Source organism: Acomys russatus, chromosome 25, assembly GCF_903995435.1.
Source record: "Acomys russatus chromosome 25, mAcoRus1.1, whole genome shotgun sequence".
NCBI lineage: Eukaryota > Metazoa > Chordata > Mammalia > Rodentia > Muridae > Acomys > Acomys russatus.
The window spans coordinates 28,921,371-28,939,988 of NC_067161.1; the positions used below are offsets into that span (position 1 = coordinate 28,921,371).

At 41.2% G+C, this 18,618-nt stretch overlaps 1 protein-coding gene across 2 annotated transcripts in view; it reads right to left on the bottom strand.

The window, feature by feature from the left end:
* The window catches only part of Sgcd (sarcoglycan delta), a 365,504-nt gene that overhangs the window by 194,651 nt on the left and 152,235 nt on the right, over nt 1-18,618 (bottom strand). For both annotated transcript variants that reach the window (XM_051167942.1, XM_051167943.1), the window contains exon 3: nt 1,387-1,488. In XM_051167942.1, coding sequence (XP_051023899.1) covers nt 1,387-1,488 — 102 coding nt within the window. The remainder of the gene's footprint in view (nt 1-1,386; nt 1,489-18,618) is intronic.

The following is an 18,618-nucleotide window of genomic DNA, read 5'->3' on the forward strand; positions in this document are numbered from 1 at the left end:
TAAAAAAATTCCCACCTCATATGGCACTCATACAGCCAAGCGGCTGGGTTTCGTTAATTATGTTAACCGGAGCACATTATGTAAATGATGGTTTGAGGAACTTTCTAGTTCATCTTGGCTTTCATGTGGACACTGATTAATCCTATGCAAAGTGAAGCCCTTAGTAAGCATTTCCAATCAATGAGCTCTAATTCTTCACAAAATAAATACGTAAGAATCTATGTAACAAAGCGGTGGGTATCTGCTTCCTCACTGTTGTGACTAATATCTGAAAGAAGTGACATGAGGGTGGGAGGAGAATATTTATTTCTGCTCACAGTTTCACAGTATAGTCTACCACTGTGTGTGCCAGGTATGGCAGCTGGAAGCTGTGGGGCATAAGTGTGAGGCGGCTTGCTTACATGTCTAAGGATCATGATGCACAGAGTGGCAGGAAGCAAAGCTGGACTATATATCTGAAGGCCCTTCCCCGGGGATGCACTTTTTCTGCTAAACCTCCACTTCCTAACTAATGAACAACTTATCAAGAAAGCACTGGCAGCTAGACACTGACCAGGTGACACATGAGCCTGTGAGGGACAGCTCACATTCAGACTGCAGTCCAACCAACCAATAGCAAGAAACATCACTAACCAGCAAGCTTGATAATCCTGGCTAACGAAGGCATGTCATATAGAAAGTGGGCATTTTACCACAAGAAGGAAAAACCTCATGCAAAAGATGACTTAACAAAAAGGCTTTAGAATTAGATGTCCAAGATTGAAATCTTTGCTCTCTCTCTCTTTAAAAAAAATTCTGGACATTTTATTTATCTATGTCTTAATTTACTACTCGGTAAAATGGAGTGGTAATAATTCCTATCACAATGATCAACCTGTGAATTAATTAGACACCAATTATCTATGCAGAGCCAGCCTATGCCTCAACAGGACATACCATTCAGTCATGAAATACAATTTTAGGTTACTGTTGCTGATAATGAACTGATTCTACATAGCATGGCCTACAACATATATATTGCAAACAAAAACCAAAGTTCTGATCCATTAGTTCTGTTTTCACCAACAACTTTGAAATGGCTGACAATTAAAAATAGTAGTAATATTGCCCTTTACAAGTTTGGTACCAGGGTTGTCCTATGTTCATTGTCTCTGGGTTCATAGCTCTGTCTGGAAGCTGGTTAATAGTGGCTGCTATCATGGTGATGTTCTCTTATTTGTTAACAGCACCACAGCTATGAGTGTTATCTAAGTTTTCAAGTTTAAATCCCAATTTCCCCACCATCCCAACCATCCCAATCTGCCGTCTCAGTGGCTAGCACAGTAGATTGCCCCAGATTTAGATTTCAGAGTATCAGCTGTTTTCTTTTTCTCATCAGAAACTTACTGGTCGGGACTGGATTTCTTTGGCGTAGAGAGGTTGTAAGAATTCTGAGTCTCCTTCTAGCTTCAGACCTTTTTCTGTGATTCTTAAGTTCCCCATTCCATCCTGAAATAGACACACAGACACAACAGGGAGAGTGTGATGAGCTAACATTTCAAAATACCCCAGGCTGTCAAAAATTGAAACAGTTATTGCCTTCTCCTTCCTTCCTTCCTTAAAAAAAAATATTTGTAGGAGTGAGATGAGGGGAATCTAAAGGAACATAAAATACCAGAAGGCATTGTTCAATACAATTATGCATATTATTCTTTTTTTCTCACTTATTCCAAGCCAATTCTATTCTGAGAATGCCCCCGAGCCACTGACTTGTGCAGAAAGAAGAGGCCCGCCTCCCTAGGCTGCACAGGCAAAGGAGGCAGGAGGGGCAAAAGGATGATTCGCTAAGTGGAATTGAAAGATCCTATTTCCAAAATTCCTTGCACAAAATTCACACCAACAGCTTATGGTCAAATTGATTATGGCACACGATTTATTTGGGTTCTCAAACATTTGAGAAGTCTAATCAGTGATCAGAAGTTTAAATACTATTTTCTGTGTTAATGCTAAAATATATTCGAAGGTAGAAAGCTTTCGGCAGCATCTATGTGCTTATCACCCATCTTCAACAAGTATCAGTTTGTCTTTACTGATACTGATGATGCCCACCTATGATCTCCCCTTCCCCTTGCTCAACAATAATCTGAATATCATACATATGATTGTAATCCCTCCTGACAATTATTCCTTAATATCAAATATAAAATAACAAACTCTAACAACCATTCTTCTGTTACGTCAGTGTCCATACTTAGTGATAATCTATTTTTCTTTCTAATAATTTGCTTATTTGAATGACATTTTCTACTGTTATTGGTTGATAGACAAAATACTAGGTTAGTTTTCTAAAGTTTCCAGACAAATCACTTACCTGTATTTCCCCACACAAAAGGATTTAGTATTCATTCTTTCTCATATTTTCTCTCTCTCTCTCTCTCTCTGTCTCCCCTTCTCTCCCTCTCTCCTTCTCTCCCTCTCCCTCTCTCCCCCTCTCCCTCCGTCCCTCTTCCTCAATCTCTGTCTCTCTCTGTGTGTTTGTGTATGCATATGTGAATGTATTTCACTTTATTTAATTTATACATTTATACAATGTTCCTTCTCTTTCTGTGCTTATCCTATCATACATGTTCCTCTGACTGCTGTCTTTTCTCTATATTGTCAGTTACATCAGGAGACTTGACCAGTCTCTGAGTTTTCTAGAAAGATTGTATCAAGAGTATATCCTGGGAAATGGGGTGTGTTTATATTCTATTGTTTTAATAAACCACAAGACATAAACTCATTAATATTAAACAGCAAAAAACTTTGTATCTGATAGAACTTAATGTTGGAATTATGTCTAAGTGTTCATGAGACTAAATTCCAGGTGCTGGAAGGTCTGCTTCCTTTGTGAAGATTGAATGAGCATCTTTTTCTTTGCTTAGCTTCTATAGGCTTCACACAGCCCTGGGCTTTGACCTGTTTCCACCCTCAAAGTTAGTAATGGCCAGTTTAATAACCACTACTCTGACAATCAGCCAATGTTCTGTGATTTCATTAGGCTTGTGACATCAATAGGCTAATGATAATATTGTCAAATGGACAAGATCTAGAATCATCTAAGTGATAAGCCTCTTGAGATACTCCTGAGGTATTGACTACATTATGTTAGCCTCCTGGCACATCTGTGTGGAGAGTATCTAGATTAGGTAACTGAGGTGGGAAGACTCACCTTAACTGTGAGTGGCATATTCCAAGGGTTAATGCCTTGGACTGAACAAGAGAGAAAGAAGGCAGGCTGATTACCAGAATTCACTCCTCCAAGCTTTGTGACTACAGACACAATGTTACAAACTGCATCAGCCTGCTGCTGCCTTGCCTTCCCCCACTGTGATGGACTGTCTCTTTCGACTGTGAGACGAAAAACCAAAAGCTCTTCTTTGAGCTGTTCTTGTGAGGTTCTTTAATCACAGCAACAAGACAAGTAACTAATGCAGCTAATTCAGGATAGCCCATCCCTTCTACTATCACCTGCTCACACATTCTATCTGTAACCTTAACTCCCCTTAGCCAAGAACCCTAACATCTTCATGAATTCTGAGAACAGGGTATGAATAGCTTTGGGATGTGTGTGTTTTTCTGTTTGCCATGTAGGGCATATTTCCACCAAGAGGCACATAACATCCTTGCTATGATGTTATTAGCTATTGCTGACCTCTGTTAAAAGGAGCCAAAATTTCACTACAAGTTCCAAACAGACAACAGGCTGGTCCCATGAAAGCTTTTTTAATTTGTTAGCTAGACTGTTCTGTTGAGAAAACTTTCATCTCATTCCTTATTTACTTAAGTTACACTTTACAGAGAAACAAAACAGGATTTGAACTTTTCTTCTTTAGTCATTGGTATTCAGAAGACTGAACTGAAGTGGAGGCAGAAGGAGCTCAAGGTCATCTTCAACTATATACTGAGTTCCAGGCCAGCAGAACTGTAAGACAGAAACACTGTCTCTGTTTCTGTCTCTGTCTGCCTGCCTGCCACCTCAGCCTTTCTCTCACTGGGAACTGTGGTTTGTGTTGTCAGGCCGTTTATTCATGATCCTCAACTTCAATGTCTCCCGTATTTGCAATTTCTTTCATGACATTTTAAACATCCTCTTTTGTTTTGCAGATTTGTAAACTATGTACAGGCTTTGCTTTTGTCATTCTCTGTTTTCTTGTGACATTTGTAAACTGAAATCTCTGAGAGCTCCTGTCAATCCTGAGTGAGCCCCACACACAGTCACTGCCCATAGCCCCCTTGCTTAGGGTCATCACATATTCTCACCACGTATTTCATTAAGATATGAGATTTCAGACTCCCACGATAACTTTGTATCACAGGCATAGCCCTCACATCTGTGTCTCGATACATTCAGTACTGGTGTTACTGCAATGGAACTGAATGACAGAACTGGCAATGGGTACGTTCCCCTCACCCCCTTTTTATATGCACACGTCAGCCTATGGATGAGAACAAGTCTTAGAGAGCCACAGTGCTACCTTATGCTCTACATCGCTAATACTCTTATTTCTGGCATTTATAGACCCAGCTTTGCCAATATGGTTCCAGATGAGCCACTCAAACCCTGTTAGAGAGGAACTAGGCTGGAGGATATGCATGTGTCTCACCAGTAGTCGAGAGAATGTGCAATAAAGCGGAAAAGAAGAAATCAAAGAAGAGCAAGATACAGAAATGAGCAAAGCCCAAGAAAGATGAATCTATCCCAACCACTAGCTAACTCCTTTAGAGTAGTAGTTTAGTTTTTAATCTCTACAACCTCGCATGGCTGCAAATGTGCCACACCCTTGCCTACTCCCTATTACTTGTTAGAAATTCCTCATATGTGCATGTACCATGCGCTCTAGTTTTCTAGTGTCCATCCTATTCTCTTTGTCTGTTTAAAAATACTTGGTGATATAAATTGATTAAGTAATTGACTGTACTGTTGGTTTCTGCTTGCAAAAGCACAGTACAGTGGTAAACTAAAATCACACTTTTAGAGCATCTTCTTCATAGATGTTGTCAAAGATTCATCAAAATATCTTGACACCAGCATCATCTGAAGAGGTCTCATCTTTAAATACAATAAGCAGTTGAAGGTAGGACTAAGATAGTAGTTTTAGATCAGACCTCAAACTTAAATTTCCTCCTAGTAAGATGTAAAAGAGATATTTACTATTAGATATATATGACATATATTTCGAAGACCTGCATATATTTCGAAAGACCTGCTGTTTTTTCCCCTGTTCAGATGGCAAAATTTTAATTTCTTTAAAGTAAGTAGTGGGCTAGCCAAAGAGCTGGTTGCACCATAGCAAATCTCTTATTCAAGAGTGGCAGAGAACACTCAAGGTCAAGGGACCATATGCATGAGTGTGACCCCAATCCTCTCAGTTGAAACCAATATGGGGCAGGGTCTGGTGCTTGGCCAGACATGAACACATCTGGAAAATCTCAAGCAAAGTGGAACTGGACTCTGGCCTTGAAGTCTAGGAGCTGTGGAGTAGCATGATATGGTTTTAAGGAAGTGTACTTCTTGGTCCTGTGGTCTCTCTGCTGTCTCAGCATCAGACAGGTTTTAATTTTGTCAGCACATTTGAGTCTTGAAGTGACGCCAAGTCTTATTTTAGTAAGCATTCACATGGCACTCTCTTCCTGAAGCAGTTTTAATGGTGGGCATGAATTAGATTTGAACCAAGCAGGAAATAATGTTAGGTAATGTGAACACTGCATGGAAATGTAGGCTTGATGGGGTGTAAGGCTTTGGGCAGTTTTCTTCACTGCTAGACACTCAAGTTTCTAACACCTTGCCTGGGATATAATAGAGCCAGTTCAACAAATGCTTTGTAGTGAAATAACTTATTCAGTTGAAATAACAACGTCTTATCACTTAACAGTGATGTTATTTTTCATGAATTTAATTGAACCAGATCCTAAGTTGAAAATATCACTGGTAGAAAATGTATTTGTTTTATGTCATCTACTGATCACCACAGCTCAGCACCTGTTGACCCTTGTAATCACATGGCTGACAGATCTGTCATTCACTGCTCCACCCAACACCCTTTAGTAGCTCAGACAAATATGAACCTACACGAAGTATGATTTCTACACAATGTTATCACTTTCATACATCCTTAAAGGAAAAATATTCGAGATGAGGATCTTGTATTAATTACTTTTGGAAGTGTGTGTGTGTATATGTGTGTGTGTGTGTGTGTGTTCGTGGTGGGGAGCAGTTTTCAAAACTGGTCTATTCCTACACCAGCTTCCAAATTGTTAGAACATGCTTTCTCAACCAGGATGGGCAGGCCCAGTATGCAATAATAGAGTAATGATGAGTTTAAGCAGTAAAAAACAAAACAAAACAACAACAACAACAAAACACACATATGGGTGTTAAGCCAACACCAAAATCTAACCAGCCCTAAGGCAAACTGACTCTTCCTACCTAGCCTAGTTCCTGTCAGTTGCAACAGCTCCTCTGCTAAGGGATGGGTGCTCCTGTGATCCTCCCCATCCATGCTAGAATGCTAGTTGGCTTGATCTCCTGTAGATCTTTTATGGGCATCACAGCAGCTCTGAGTTCAAGAGTCCTATTGTGTCCAAAACAGACTGTTTCACTCTAGCTCTGCCAAACTCTGACTCCTGCCATGTGTCTGCCTTCTCTCTGTGATGATCCTTGGGCTCGTGTTAGAATTTTCTAGGCTGTGTTTTTCCCAGTAGATAGTTGCTTTTAACATCAGTGAATCGAACCATCTCCGATTTTTTTCTTTCAGATTTTACAACAATAAAACAGTTCCAGAAGAGGTAAAATTGGAATTTCTGAACTGTACATGCAACTCTTCTTCTTCTTTTTTTAATTCTTCTCTCATGCAATACATGCAGACCCCAGCTTCCCTTCTCTCTGCTGCTCCCGGCTCCCCACCCTCACCCTTAGCCCGCACCTGCTAGCCTCCACATTCTTGCCTCTCTCCAGCGTCTCCATCTTTTCTTTTTCAAGTGCTTACAGATATCCCCCCTTGGCTAATAAAAACCTCCCCACCTCTGTGCTCCTCTCTTCCATCCTTTGGTTTGTTGTGACTGTCTTCTCTGTAGCTGCTGTCCCAAAACTAGAGATGCTCATCTTTCTCAGAGCTCAGAGTCACTGAGCCATGTCTCTTGTCTCGGGGCTCTTTGTCCTCTGTCTTATCTCCTTGTAAGTCTCAGTCTTCTCCTATCTCATTACACAGCCAGCCACAAGGATCTACATTCTCCCTCATTAGACTTCAGATACCTTGAGATAAAATATTTGTGTATTATTTCTTCTTCTAATGGAGTCTAGTATGTCCTTCATATATCCCCGCATATGTAACTTTAAGAAAAGCAAGAGACACATGTTATACAGGAAGTACTCATTAATGTGCATATTAGTCTTTTGTTCTGTTCTGTTTTGTTTTGTTTTTGAGACAGGTTTATCTGTCTGTGTAGCTTTGGCTGTCCTGGGCTTGCTTTGTTGACCAGGGTGGCCTCAAACTCACAGAGATCTGCTTGTCTCTGCCTTCACAAGTGCTGGGATTACCCAACTAATGTGAATATTGAAACACTGAGAACAAAAGCTACCCTTTCCCCAAGCATTATGTAAAGTGCATTATCTATACCATATTTATTATTCCTTATTATCATTTTGGGAGAGGGAATGTACTTTTATCTTCATTTCACAAGTGAACAAACAAAACTCACCATCACACTTTACAGTGCCCTGTTAAGCTCCAGCTGTATGCTAGCTGCCAGATGAACGGACACAGAAAGATACAGATGAGATCATTCCTTCTAGAAGCTCCAAATCTTAAAGATACCACGTGAGAAGCATGCATCATGGCAAGGAGATGGAGAGACAGGATCTCTAACATGGTACCAGGGAGAGTGGACAATGGAACAAGCACTTTGAAAAAGACTGATTAGTTCATGTAGTTATACTATGGCCCAGGAATCACAGTGTGAAGTGCCTGCTAAGATAGTTCTAACCCACATTCATACAATAATGCACACATGCTCACTGTAGCACCATTCAGAGAAGAACAAGCGTAAACCACCAAAAGTCCACTAACTGACAATATTCTCCATCCATGCAAATGAATGCTGCTAGGTAGCAATAAGGAAAATGAAATATGGATATATTCCAAAATATGAATAACATTATACCAAGTTAAAGAAGACAGACATAAAAGTCCATGTGCTGCATGATCCCATTTATATATAATGTCCTGAGAAGCAAATCTAGAGAGACTCAGAGTAGATTAGTGGTTGCCCAAGGCTTTGAGTGGAAATGGGAACTGACTGCAGAGAGGTTCAAGGGATTATATTGAGGAGATGGAAATGCAGTAAAACTGGATTGTGGAGATAGCTGCAAAATGGAAAATTTACTGAAAAATCATTGAATTGTACACTCAATGTAGGAGAATTTTAGAGTATGCAAATATAGCCTTAACGAGGTCCTTTTCAAAAGAGTGACAGGCTAGAGATAATGCTCATGAAGAAGCTGGCTCAGGGCTGAGCATTCTGTGCCTGGGAAACCCCCCAAATCACTTCAACATATCAGTTTAGAGAAATGCACTGGACAGGGGAGGTGGCAGGTTCAAGAGGAGGTCGGTGACAAATGTCTGGGATTGCGTGCTTTTTGTGTGACACTATTAAAGGAATAGGCCAGCAGTTTTCCATTGCCATCACAGACTGAGATCCAAGGATGAATTTATCAGAGGAGCTTTCACATAGGATACATTTGGGGATCAAGACCGGCTGATGGGGAGGCTCACAGGCAGCTACTGACCTTTTTTGGGGAGTAGAAGCCTGAATGTCATCAGTGCTGATGATGAACACGGCAGCAAAGGAGAGGGCCAACATGACCCACTGGGTCTCAGTCCTCTGCTGGGTCATTGTGAAGTCCGTTCGTTCTTTGGTCACTCAGGTGGATTATGTACTTCCTACTTTCTACACTTACTACCTTCTGTCAGATTGCTTTGACACAGCGATGGATCAGGACTGTGACTACTCACTTATAAGGCTGCTTAAAGTAATTTAGAAAGCAAAGGTGACTGTATCTGAAGCACCCAGGTTTTCAAGACACCGGCAGAACTCTCTGCATAAGCATTCTTTGCTCTATACTGGTCTAGAAATGACTAAGTCAAGGAGGGTGGCTGTCTACCAAAGCACACATGAAACATGTGCATCTAGGTCTTCTTACTGACAAATTGCCCGAGACCTACTTGTCCTTATGGGCTTTGATGAAAGCAAAGCACACATTTCTATCTATTTTTTTGAGAAGGTGATTCTTGATCCCCACAGTCCTTTAGAAACTGCTTGTCCTTTCCTTTCTGTAGAAACGATAGCAGGACATGCTTACACACATCGAGTGTTTTGGCATACTGACCATGATTATAAGCTCTGGAACCAGACACCGTTAGCTAGAACATTGACTCAAACCTTAGCAACACCTAGATTATCAAGGTAAATACTATTTCTAAATTGAGGTTTACGTCGGACAATCCATACGTGTCATTCAAGGGAAGCCAGGTTACAACTGTGGAGACAGACACCAAACAGCTCTGTGGCCTCTAACAGTGAAGATTTACTTCTCACCCATATGATATGTCCATGGGGTTTATCAAAAACAGTCGCTCAGTAGCACAGGATGACAGAATACTGCCATTTAAAATACTCTGTCATTCTTTATTTTTCTGGGGCCATGAAGGTTTATCTTTCCACACCCACTTATGATTGATTCGGTTGGTGAACTATGAGCAATTTTGTCAACTAAGAGAAGGCGCTACATGTCTGGCCTCATTCTTTTTTTTTTTTTTTTTTTCCTTGACTACCAGCTTGTCACAAGCAGGGCCAACAGTTGAACAATATTTTACCCCAAGCATCTCTTATACTCTCTGACTCAGGAATACAATTTCACTTATTACAGCAGACGCAAAGTCTCCAGTCACTCACAAGGAGCCAGATCCCAGCTCCTAAATGAACACGAGTGGGCCTTAAAAGTCAGTAAGCTCCAATACCATACATCCAGCCCATGCTACACTTATTGGCCATTGAGAAAGCAGCCAGGCTCTCGTGAGGCTTGTGTACACTTCTGTACATTAACGATTGTTCTTAATCTGGGAGTGTTGGCTCAGGCCGGCGATCTCAGCACGTGCAATGACGAAGGACCACCACTTAGGCACCTATGGGTAACCCGGCTAGAGCATAAGATTCTATCTTGAAATAACAGTGGGGAACTTTATGACAGGCAGATCTGGATCCTGGGGTCCTCCTCAAACTAAGGCACCAGCCAAGGAGAATATAGGCAGTAAGCTTCGAACCCCTACCAAGACCTAGCCGACTAATATGACACTCTCTACCATTGAGTGGAGAGTGAGACCTGACTCTCACACGAACTCTTGTGCCCCTTTTCTGACCATGTCCCCCAGATGGGGAGACCTGGTGTCACTCAGAGGAAAGATAGCTAGTTACCAAGAAGAGACTTGATATTCTGAGAGCATATATAGGGGGAGGAGGTCTCCCTCGGTCACGGACATAGGGGAGGGGAGAAGGGGAGAAATGGGAGGGAGGGAAGAATGGGAGGAAACAGGGGAAGGGCTAACAATCAAGATGTAATATGAATAAATTAAAAAAAAAAAAAAAAGAAATAACAGTGGGAACAACAAACAACCCCAAAAGCCCAGAAAAGGCTGTTCTTCAAGACTGGTTGTGAGGGGTGGGGGTGGGGGATGGGGGAGGGAGGGGAGGGTGAATTGATTCAGAGCTCTCTTGCACTCACAGGAGGCATTTCCCAACTGTCTGTAACTCAAGTTCCAGGAGACCCAACAGCCGTCCCTATTTCAACAGGCAGAGCACTCAAGTGTCTAAGCCCACACATAGACACACAAATATATACATAATAATTAAAAGTAAATTTAAATCACTTAAAATAGAAATGTTTGTGAGGCAATGCAAGCACATAGACCTCATAGAACCACAGGGGAAAATTCAGCACATTGGCTACTAGTCTTGGCTACTTATTCAAGTCTTGACTAGCTATTCATGCCAATCTGGATAGACCTAGCCGCCTTGAATCATCTTTCTAAACCATAGTGTGAACTTGTATGTTATTAATATTGAAGTCTTCCCCACTTAAAAAGGGTCGAATTCTGGGAGGATGCATTAGAATAAGCTGGCTGTGTAAAGTACCACAAATCATAGCTGTAGCTGGAAGCTGGCACCTACTGTCTAGGGGCGACAATAAGGATTTGCATGGTTTAGACCTTTGCAAATGAAGTCCATGAAAAAGCATCTTTAAATTACTCCAAATGTATAGCAGATGCAGAAAGGACTCTGGCATTAAAAACCAATGGCAGTACATTGTTCTGAAGCAGAAACTTGTAGGCAACCTTTAAAGAGACATTGGGTGGAGAATTTATCGATTGTTTGAAGGGAAGAAAATGAGAGATGGATAATAAAGTGCAAGTTGCTACAGCCCCTGTCCTGGGTGAAAAATGGGAACTTCTGATTGTTGAGCCATTGTTGATAAAGGAGCAGACTCATTTATCTTATAGAGACACAGAAAAGAAAATAAGTGAAATATGATTAGGCCTCTGCCAAGCGTTCAGATTAAATCCTTACCATGGCAATCCCTGCCGCTAGGTGAATGCTTCCCACCAGTAAGAGCCCGATTAAGATGCTGGCACCAGTGATGCTAGAAATGCATGCTGTGAAAATCCCTTCCAAAATAGATTCTTTCCCCAGGGCATAAGCCCCAAGGGACCTACTTTTCCTGTCTTCTCTGTTTTCATTAGGAAACGTTGTCAGTTGTACATGACAGTGTCTTTTGTAGGGATTCCAGCTCTATCTTCAAAGGGCCCAGTGCCTTTTTATATTTGCAAGGAAGGCTTCTAAGAAGGAGTTCAGACATACGAAAGCTTCTATGTGAACTCCCTGAACTAGAGCAGGCTACCAATTAACTTGACCTCTCCTTCAAGTGTTAGTGTCCAAATTGGTCTTCCAAAGGGTGTTATTAGAAGGACTCTCAGTCTTTCAGTTGAACTACCAATTTCCATGATTTGATGTTTAGTGTTAAACTAAGGAAAAGAAATGGTTGTCCAATGGTGATGACTACTCCTGCCCTTCTGCATGTACTTTATACAGTTCACACAGGAGCTTCTAACAGGGTAAGGCAACTGGATGCTGCACAGGGCATCAACAAACCCCTGCAAAAAATCCAGTCCGGTCTTCTCAGTGGACAAACATATGATATGACTTTGATTTTCCTCTTGTGACCAGCAGCAGAAGACAAATGTGTGATATAATACAAATAAAATGAGGCAGAGGAGGATTAAGTATAAGCATTGTCTATGGTGGATATAGCAGGGGTTGTGATTCAGACAAGAGACTAAAAGAATTCTTTTTAGAAAAAAAAAAAAAAACAATTGAAAAAAATGGGTGGTCTGGAAGTGACTCCCATCATCAGATTTCTACCCTAAGATAAAGAATAGGAGGTGGTAAACTCAGAGGTAGAAAGGGACCAATCCATGTCATCTTTGAGAAGATGCTTGGTGGACTTTTGGTTTGTGTTCTTCATGTCACCAGATACTTGATAAACATGTTACTTCATGGAGTTATAAAGGGGAGATTTACGTTATAAATAGATTCTAGTGAAATGTTCATGATCACACAGAGCTACAGATTTCACATCAACAGCCACTCTTAAAAAAAAAAAAAGTATGAAAGTAGATGTGTTTTGGAATGCTCTCTCTGCTTCCTTCTTATAAATAAACTCATAAGAACGATGGGCCAGACTGCAGATTTCAGAATCACGGTGATCCATTTTGGAGTCCAGATCCCAACAATTAAGAGCTGTAGGGCTTTCCTGACCCTTTTGCCAACCATAAGGTGGTGATCACAATCCTCTTCATGAGGACTGTGTATCTATCTGTGCAAGTGATTTGCTTAGCTGGCTACCTGGAGCACTGCAAATGCTACTGCTAAGCCCTACACTAAATCAGCCATGGTCTAGCTCCCCCATTTATGTCCTTCCTCTTTCTTCCTCTGATTCCCTTCTCTGATATCTTCAGCAGTGTATACTCTGCCACACACCATTTAGCACGTACTTGATGCAGTCTGATCCAAGAGGTTTGCAGAAGAAGAAGAAAGGAGGGCCACTAATGGAGTTGCCAGTATTGAGACGATAGAAAACCAAGGTGAAAAGAAAAAGGGATGAGTCAAAGAAGTGTGCCAGAAAATTTGTCTTTGATGAGTCCCAGTAGAAAGTGAGGGGAATCCAACCCAACTGCTATTTCAAAGACAGCAACCCAGGAGCAGAGACAAAAGAGGAGCTATCTTAAGAGTTACCAAAATTAAGGCTGCTTTGTTGCCTGGGCCAGACAGCCCATTAGTGACTCTACCTGGAAATTAGCTACCAAGTATTAAGGGACTAGAACCAATTAATGGGATCTAATTTGCTCTTTAGCCCCTTCAATTGCTATGCCACATATTTCCCACACCCAAAATCTATCCCTTAAAATGGGAAATGGAAACCATTAAAGGTCTGAGAAGTTTTAGGGACCCAGAGTCAAAATAATTCCCTGGGCAAGAAAGACAGCCAGCCAGGCAGCACTGCATGCTAAAACCTATAGTCCACTTAGAACCATTTTCTATGTGGCACTTTCAGAGTTACAGTAACTTAAGTGAACATGCAGTTAGATGCCCAGCCATTTGGCCAAATATTATTCTGAGTCAGACATAAGGAACATATTCAAAAAAGTCATTGTGATAAAAGCTACCTGGATGGGGAGGTCTGGTGGCACTCAGAGGAAGGATAGCAAGCTACCAAGAAGAGACTTGATACCCTATGAGCATATACAGGGGGAGGAGGTCCCCCTCAGTCACAATCAAAGTAGAAGGGAGTAAGGGGAAAATGGGAGGGAGGAATAGGAGGATACAAGGGATGGGATAACAATTTAGATGTAATATGAATAAATTAATAAAATATATTTTTAAAAAGTTAATAAAATGCATTCTTTCATATTATTGTTGTCGTATGACTATATTTTAATTTTCTCATCACAAAATATGTGCAGTAGTATATATGTTGATTCGCTTGATTTAGCTATTCTACAATGAATAAATGTGTCAAATATCAAAGCATCATGTTCTAGACCACAAATACATGTTTTTTAAAAATTTGTCATTAAAGTGCATATGTTTGTCAAAAACTGTGCCTGAGCACTATTCCCCCAATGAGATTAGCACATTATTTGGTAGATTGATCAAATGTGATTGTCCTTCATAGTATGAGTGGGCCTGGAAAGAATGTAATGGCAGTCCCTTTCCGTAGCACAGATTCACACTGAAACATGGGCTTCTTCTGAGTTTCATGGTTTTGGATTTGTCCTGAAGTTGCATCACTGCCCCTCTGAGACGCTAGAGTGACAACTGCATATTCTGGGACTAGTCATCTTCCATAGTCACATAAGCCAGATCCCTACAATAAATATATTAAATATATTTATTCAATTTATTCATGGGTCCACAGATACTATCTATCTATCATCTATCCATCTATCTATCTATCTATCTATCCATCTATCTATCTATCATCTATCTATCTATCCATCCATCTATCTATCTATCATCATCATCCATATTCTACTCTATTCTATTCTACTCTATTCTATTCTATTTTGCTTCTCTGTAGAATTTTAACAAAATTCTAGGGAATCTAGTCCCCACATGTATTTTCTAAAAAGAGGACCATATAACTTGGAACTAAGGCTTTCAGAGAGGATTTGTACATGTTAGACAATCTCTTCACCTACTACGTACCCTGTAAAGCTATGAAACCAATGCCATTCTTGCCAAAGACATAAGCTTTCTTAGACCTTGTAGGACTGCTAGTCATTACAGTTATCGCCTTTCGTCCCTTCCTTTTCCTTAAGGAGGAAAGCTCTCAGGAGTTCTCAAGCACAGTGTCAGAGCCTCTTTCTGAACACTGCAGACCATAAAGCAGCCAGACACACATGAATCATGACTAAAGCACAGTCAGGGCAATTTTAACCTTCCCAGGAGAGGTGCCTACTACTAGTGCTAAGACACCAACTGCTTAATGCACTGTAAGCTTAGGCATAGTTTGTTAGGAGTTTACAGCAACTGCTGCCATCTCTCATCCCTTTAGTTTGTATTGAACACATTTACAAAGGTCACAAGAGATTTACTCTTGTCTTATTAATGGCTCTGTGTCAGACACAGTAAGACTTCCTTTCCCTACATTCTGAATATCACAAGCACGCCAGACAACTTAGCAAGAAAACAGCATTTCTTTCTCATGCTTAAATAGCAGCAAAAGATGAAATGTATACAGTGAGGAGACAAAATAAAACCTCTCTTAGTCCCTGCTTAAAAATGTATGTGATTTTCCCAGCGTACTGAGAACAAACCCTAAGTACTTCCCTAGGTCTTGTAGCTCAGCAAGGCGCATGAGTGGACATGTAGTGCCCAATCACATTCTGCTTTAAAAGGTAAATACAGATGAGATAAGAAAAAAAAATACACATGAGTCAGCCAAAGATTAGGCATAACTCTGGGAATTCTGCAGAAAAGGAGGAGAAAGGAAAGTAGGAGCCAGAGGGGTCAAGAACACTATAAGAACAAGGCCCACAGAATCAACTAAGCAGGGCTCGCAGGAGCTCACAGAGACTGAAGCGACAATCAGGGAGCCTCCATGGGTCTGACGAAGGTCCTCTGCAAATATGTTATGGTTGTGTAGCTTAGTATTCTTGTAGGACTCCGAACAGTGGGAGTGAGGGCTGCCTCCAACTCTTTTGGTTGCTTCTGGTACCCTTTTCCTTCAACTGGGTTTCCTCGCTCAGCTTTGATATGAGGGTTTGTCCCTAGTTTTATTGTAATTTGGTATGTTATGTCCAGCTGATATCCCCGGGAAGCTTGCTCTTTTCTGAAGGGAAATGGGAAAGGAGTAGGTCTGTGTTGGGGGTTGGTCTGGTGCTATGTATACTAATGTTAAATTCTGGGCCCCCAAATCTGGCTGCAGTCCAGATGAATGCATCATCATGTGCACTGAATGATATTGTTTAACTTTGCTCCCTACTTATTTCTGATTGGTTAACAAAGAACACTGGACAGTCTGTAACTGGGCAGAAGAGAAGTAGGTGGAGTTTTCATTCCAGGGCTTGGGGTCTCAGGAAGGAACCATGAGGCCAAGGAGAGGAGGAAAGAAAAAGGGAGAGGAGGAGGAAGGAAAAGAAGAAGAGAGAAAGTCTGTGGCCCGATGGAGCATCTCTAGCCTATATTGGCAAGTAAGTCACTTGGGGAGAGCAGCTGGGAGGGAGCCAGACTAGCTTAAGAAATGAGTTCAAATAGTACCTTCCCAGTTATTGTGCTAAAGCTTTAAAAATAAATCAATAGGTTTCCGCCTCAATTATTTGGGAGCTAGCTGGGTTAGTAAAACTCTCTAAATTAATAAATATTCAACAAAAGATATGGGAGGACGGGGTGGCAGGAAATGGGAGGAGAGAAGAGAGGGGGAAACTGTGGTTGTGAAGTAATAAATGAGAGAAGAGTAAATTTTTAAAAGGTTCTTGTGCCCTCCATTCTGTACAAGTTCTAACGTTTTGTTCAGGAGAGAAAGAATAAAATATATCTACTGTATTAAGAATGTGTCTGAGATCAAGTTAGCTGGAGGACATTCTTCTGAAGGGAGCCGCTGCCTCTTTGCCTGTAGGAGTGTCTGGTGTACACACTGCAGTGACTCCATTATGGACAACTTTCCATCTGAAAAACGCACCCCTGCAGCGGAGTCCCTTCATTTCACTAGCCCTTCAGTTCTGGATTGAATCCTGTTATTCAGGAGATATAAATTGGCCCATGGGAACATTTCCAGCAGGAGTAATTCAGAATTAAAATCTCATTTAACCACGATGACCCCCAGGAAATTATAAGCCCAGGTAAAAGGAAGCCCCTGTGACAGAAATGGCTCTTATTCTTTCCATGCAGAGGGTGCTGGGACAACCCTCCAATCGTTTTCTTTTCCACTTCTTGTTAATGTTTTATCAGCTGAAGCAGCTTTTAATCACACAATGCCTTATAATGGGCAAGCCTTAAAAAAGAAGTATCTGTCGCCGTGAGTGGCATATGTGTAAGAATGAAAGCATGTAAGAGAAACACACATGAAAAAAAGCTATTTCAGTGTGGTGGAACAAAAAGAGCACATGAATATCTTGAGAAAATGCACATTTTAACAGGCATGCAGAGAACAGCTTCAGAATGTCTCAATACTTTCTTTCTGAACTTCAGTTCTTAAAAGGTATCCCTTGTGGCCTAATGCAGTGGCAGTTTCAGCATCCAAAGGGCTTATGCTCAAGTGCCAGTTGGATGCCTTACATCTTTAATGACCTTGGGCAAACCAGTTTGTAATTTTAATTTCAGTTTCCTTTCTTTTAAAGTAGAAACATGCTGCCCAGGAGGATGGGTGCTAGGGCTGAACAGATTTACTTTTTCTGGCAAGGTGCAAGGTGAGCCATGAAGGCTTCATAAATGTAACTTGTTTTCTAAGTAAAATAAAGAGATTTGGCCTTGGCATATTCTGCTTTTTAAAAATGACCCTCTAAAAGTAGAGATTATATTTTTTGAGGATTTATTTGATTTTTAAATGTGTGTGTGTGTGTGTCTGTGTGTGTGTGTGTGTGTGTGTGTGTGTGTGTGTGTGTGTGTGCGCACGCGCGCATGCGGGCATGTGCACATTTAAGTACAGGTGTCCTCAGAGTGTACCGGATCTCCTGGGGGTGAGACACTGTATATGGACGTTGGGAACTGAATTTAGGTTCTTTACAATCTCATTCTCAGTTAGCCTCTGAACCATTTTTTTTTTCCACTCCAACACAGAGATTTCTTCAGCCGGGATAATCTCATTTCCCCATTCTTTGATGACTTGGCCTATGAGTTTTTTGGTCTTTGTAGACTGAAGCCCATAGAATTATTTCCCATAGGTCCAGGCCTACCATGTATGGTTCACCTGAGTTAGCTCCTCTGTTTATTACAAGACAAGGTTTCTAGCAATATCAACTTTAGACCGTAGATGGGAAGAATTCAAAATATGTCCTTCTGCATCAGTGAATGTACTCTTCAGTTCTTGAAACCTTGAACATCCCAGTTGAGCTGGCCATTCTAACTGGTAGCAAACGATTGCCTCTCTTAACTTCCTAGCTCAGTACATAGATAGTTGCTCTGAGTTCTGTTGCTAAGACGAAAAGAATGTACAAGTGAGAAGGTTCCAAACCAGACACTACTGCTTAGGCTGGTAGGTGGAGAGGGGGAATTTCCATTTAAATAAAAGATCATAGCATCTGACTCTTTTAGAATTTATTTATTTATTTGGTTTTTCGAGATAGGGTTTCCCTGTGTAGCCTTGGCTGTCCTGGATTCACTTTGTAGACCAGGCTGGCCTTGAACTCACAGCAATCCACCTGCCTCTGCCTCCCGAGTGCTGGGACTAAAGGCATGTGCTACCACGCCTGGTTCAGCATCTCACCCTTATTCTGGGATCACTAGACTGTTCTTTACCAGGCCACCAGGTCAAGGCACCAGGGTAGC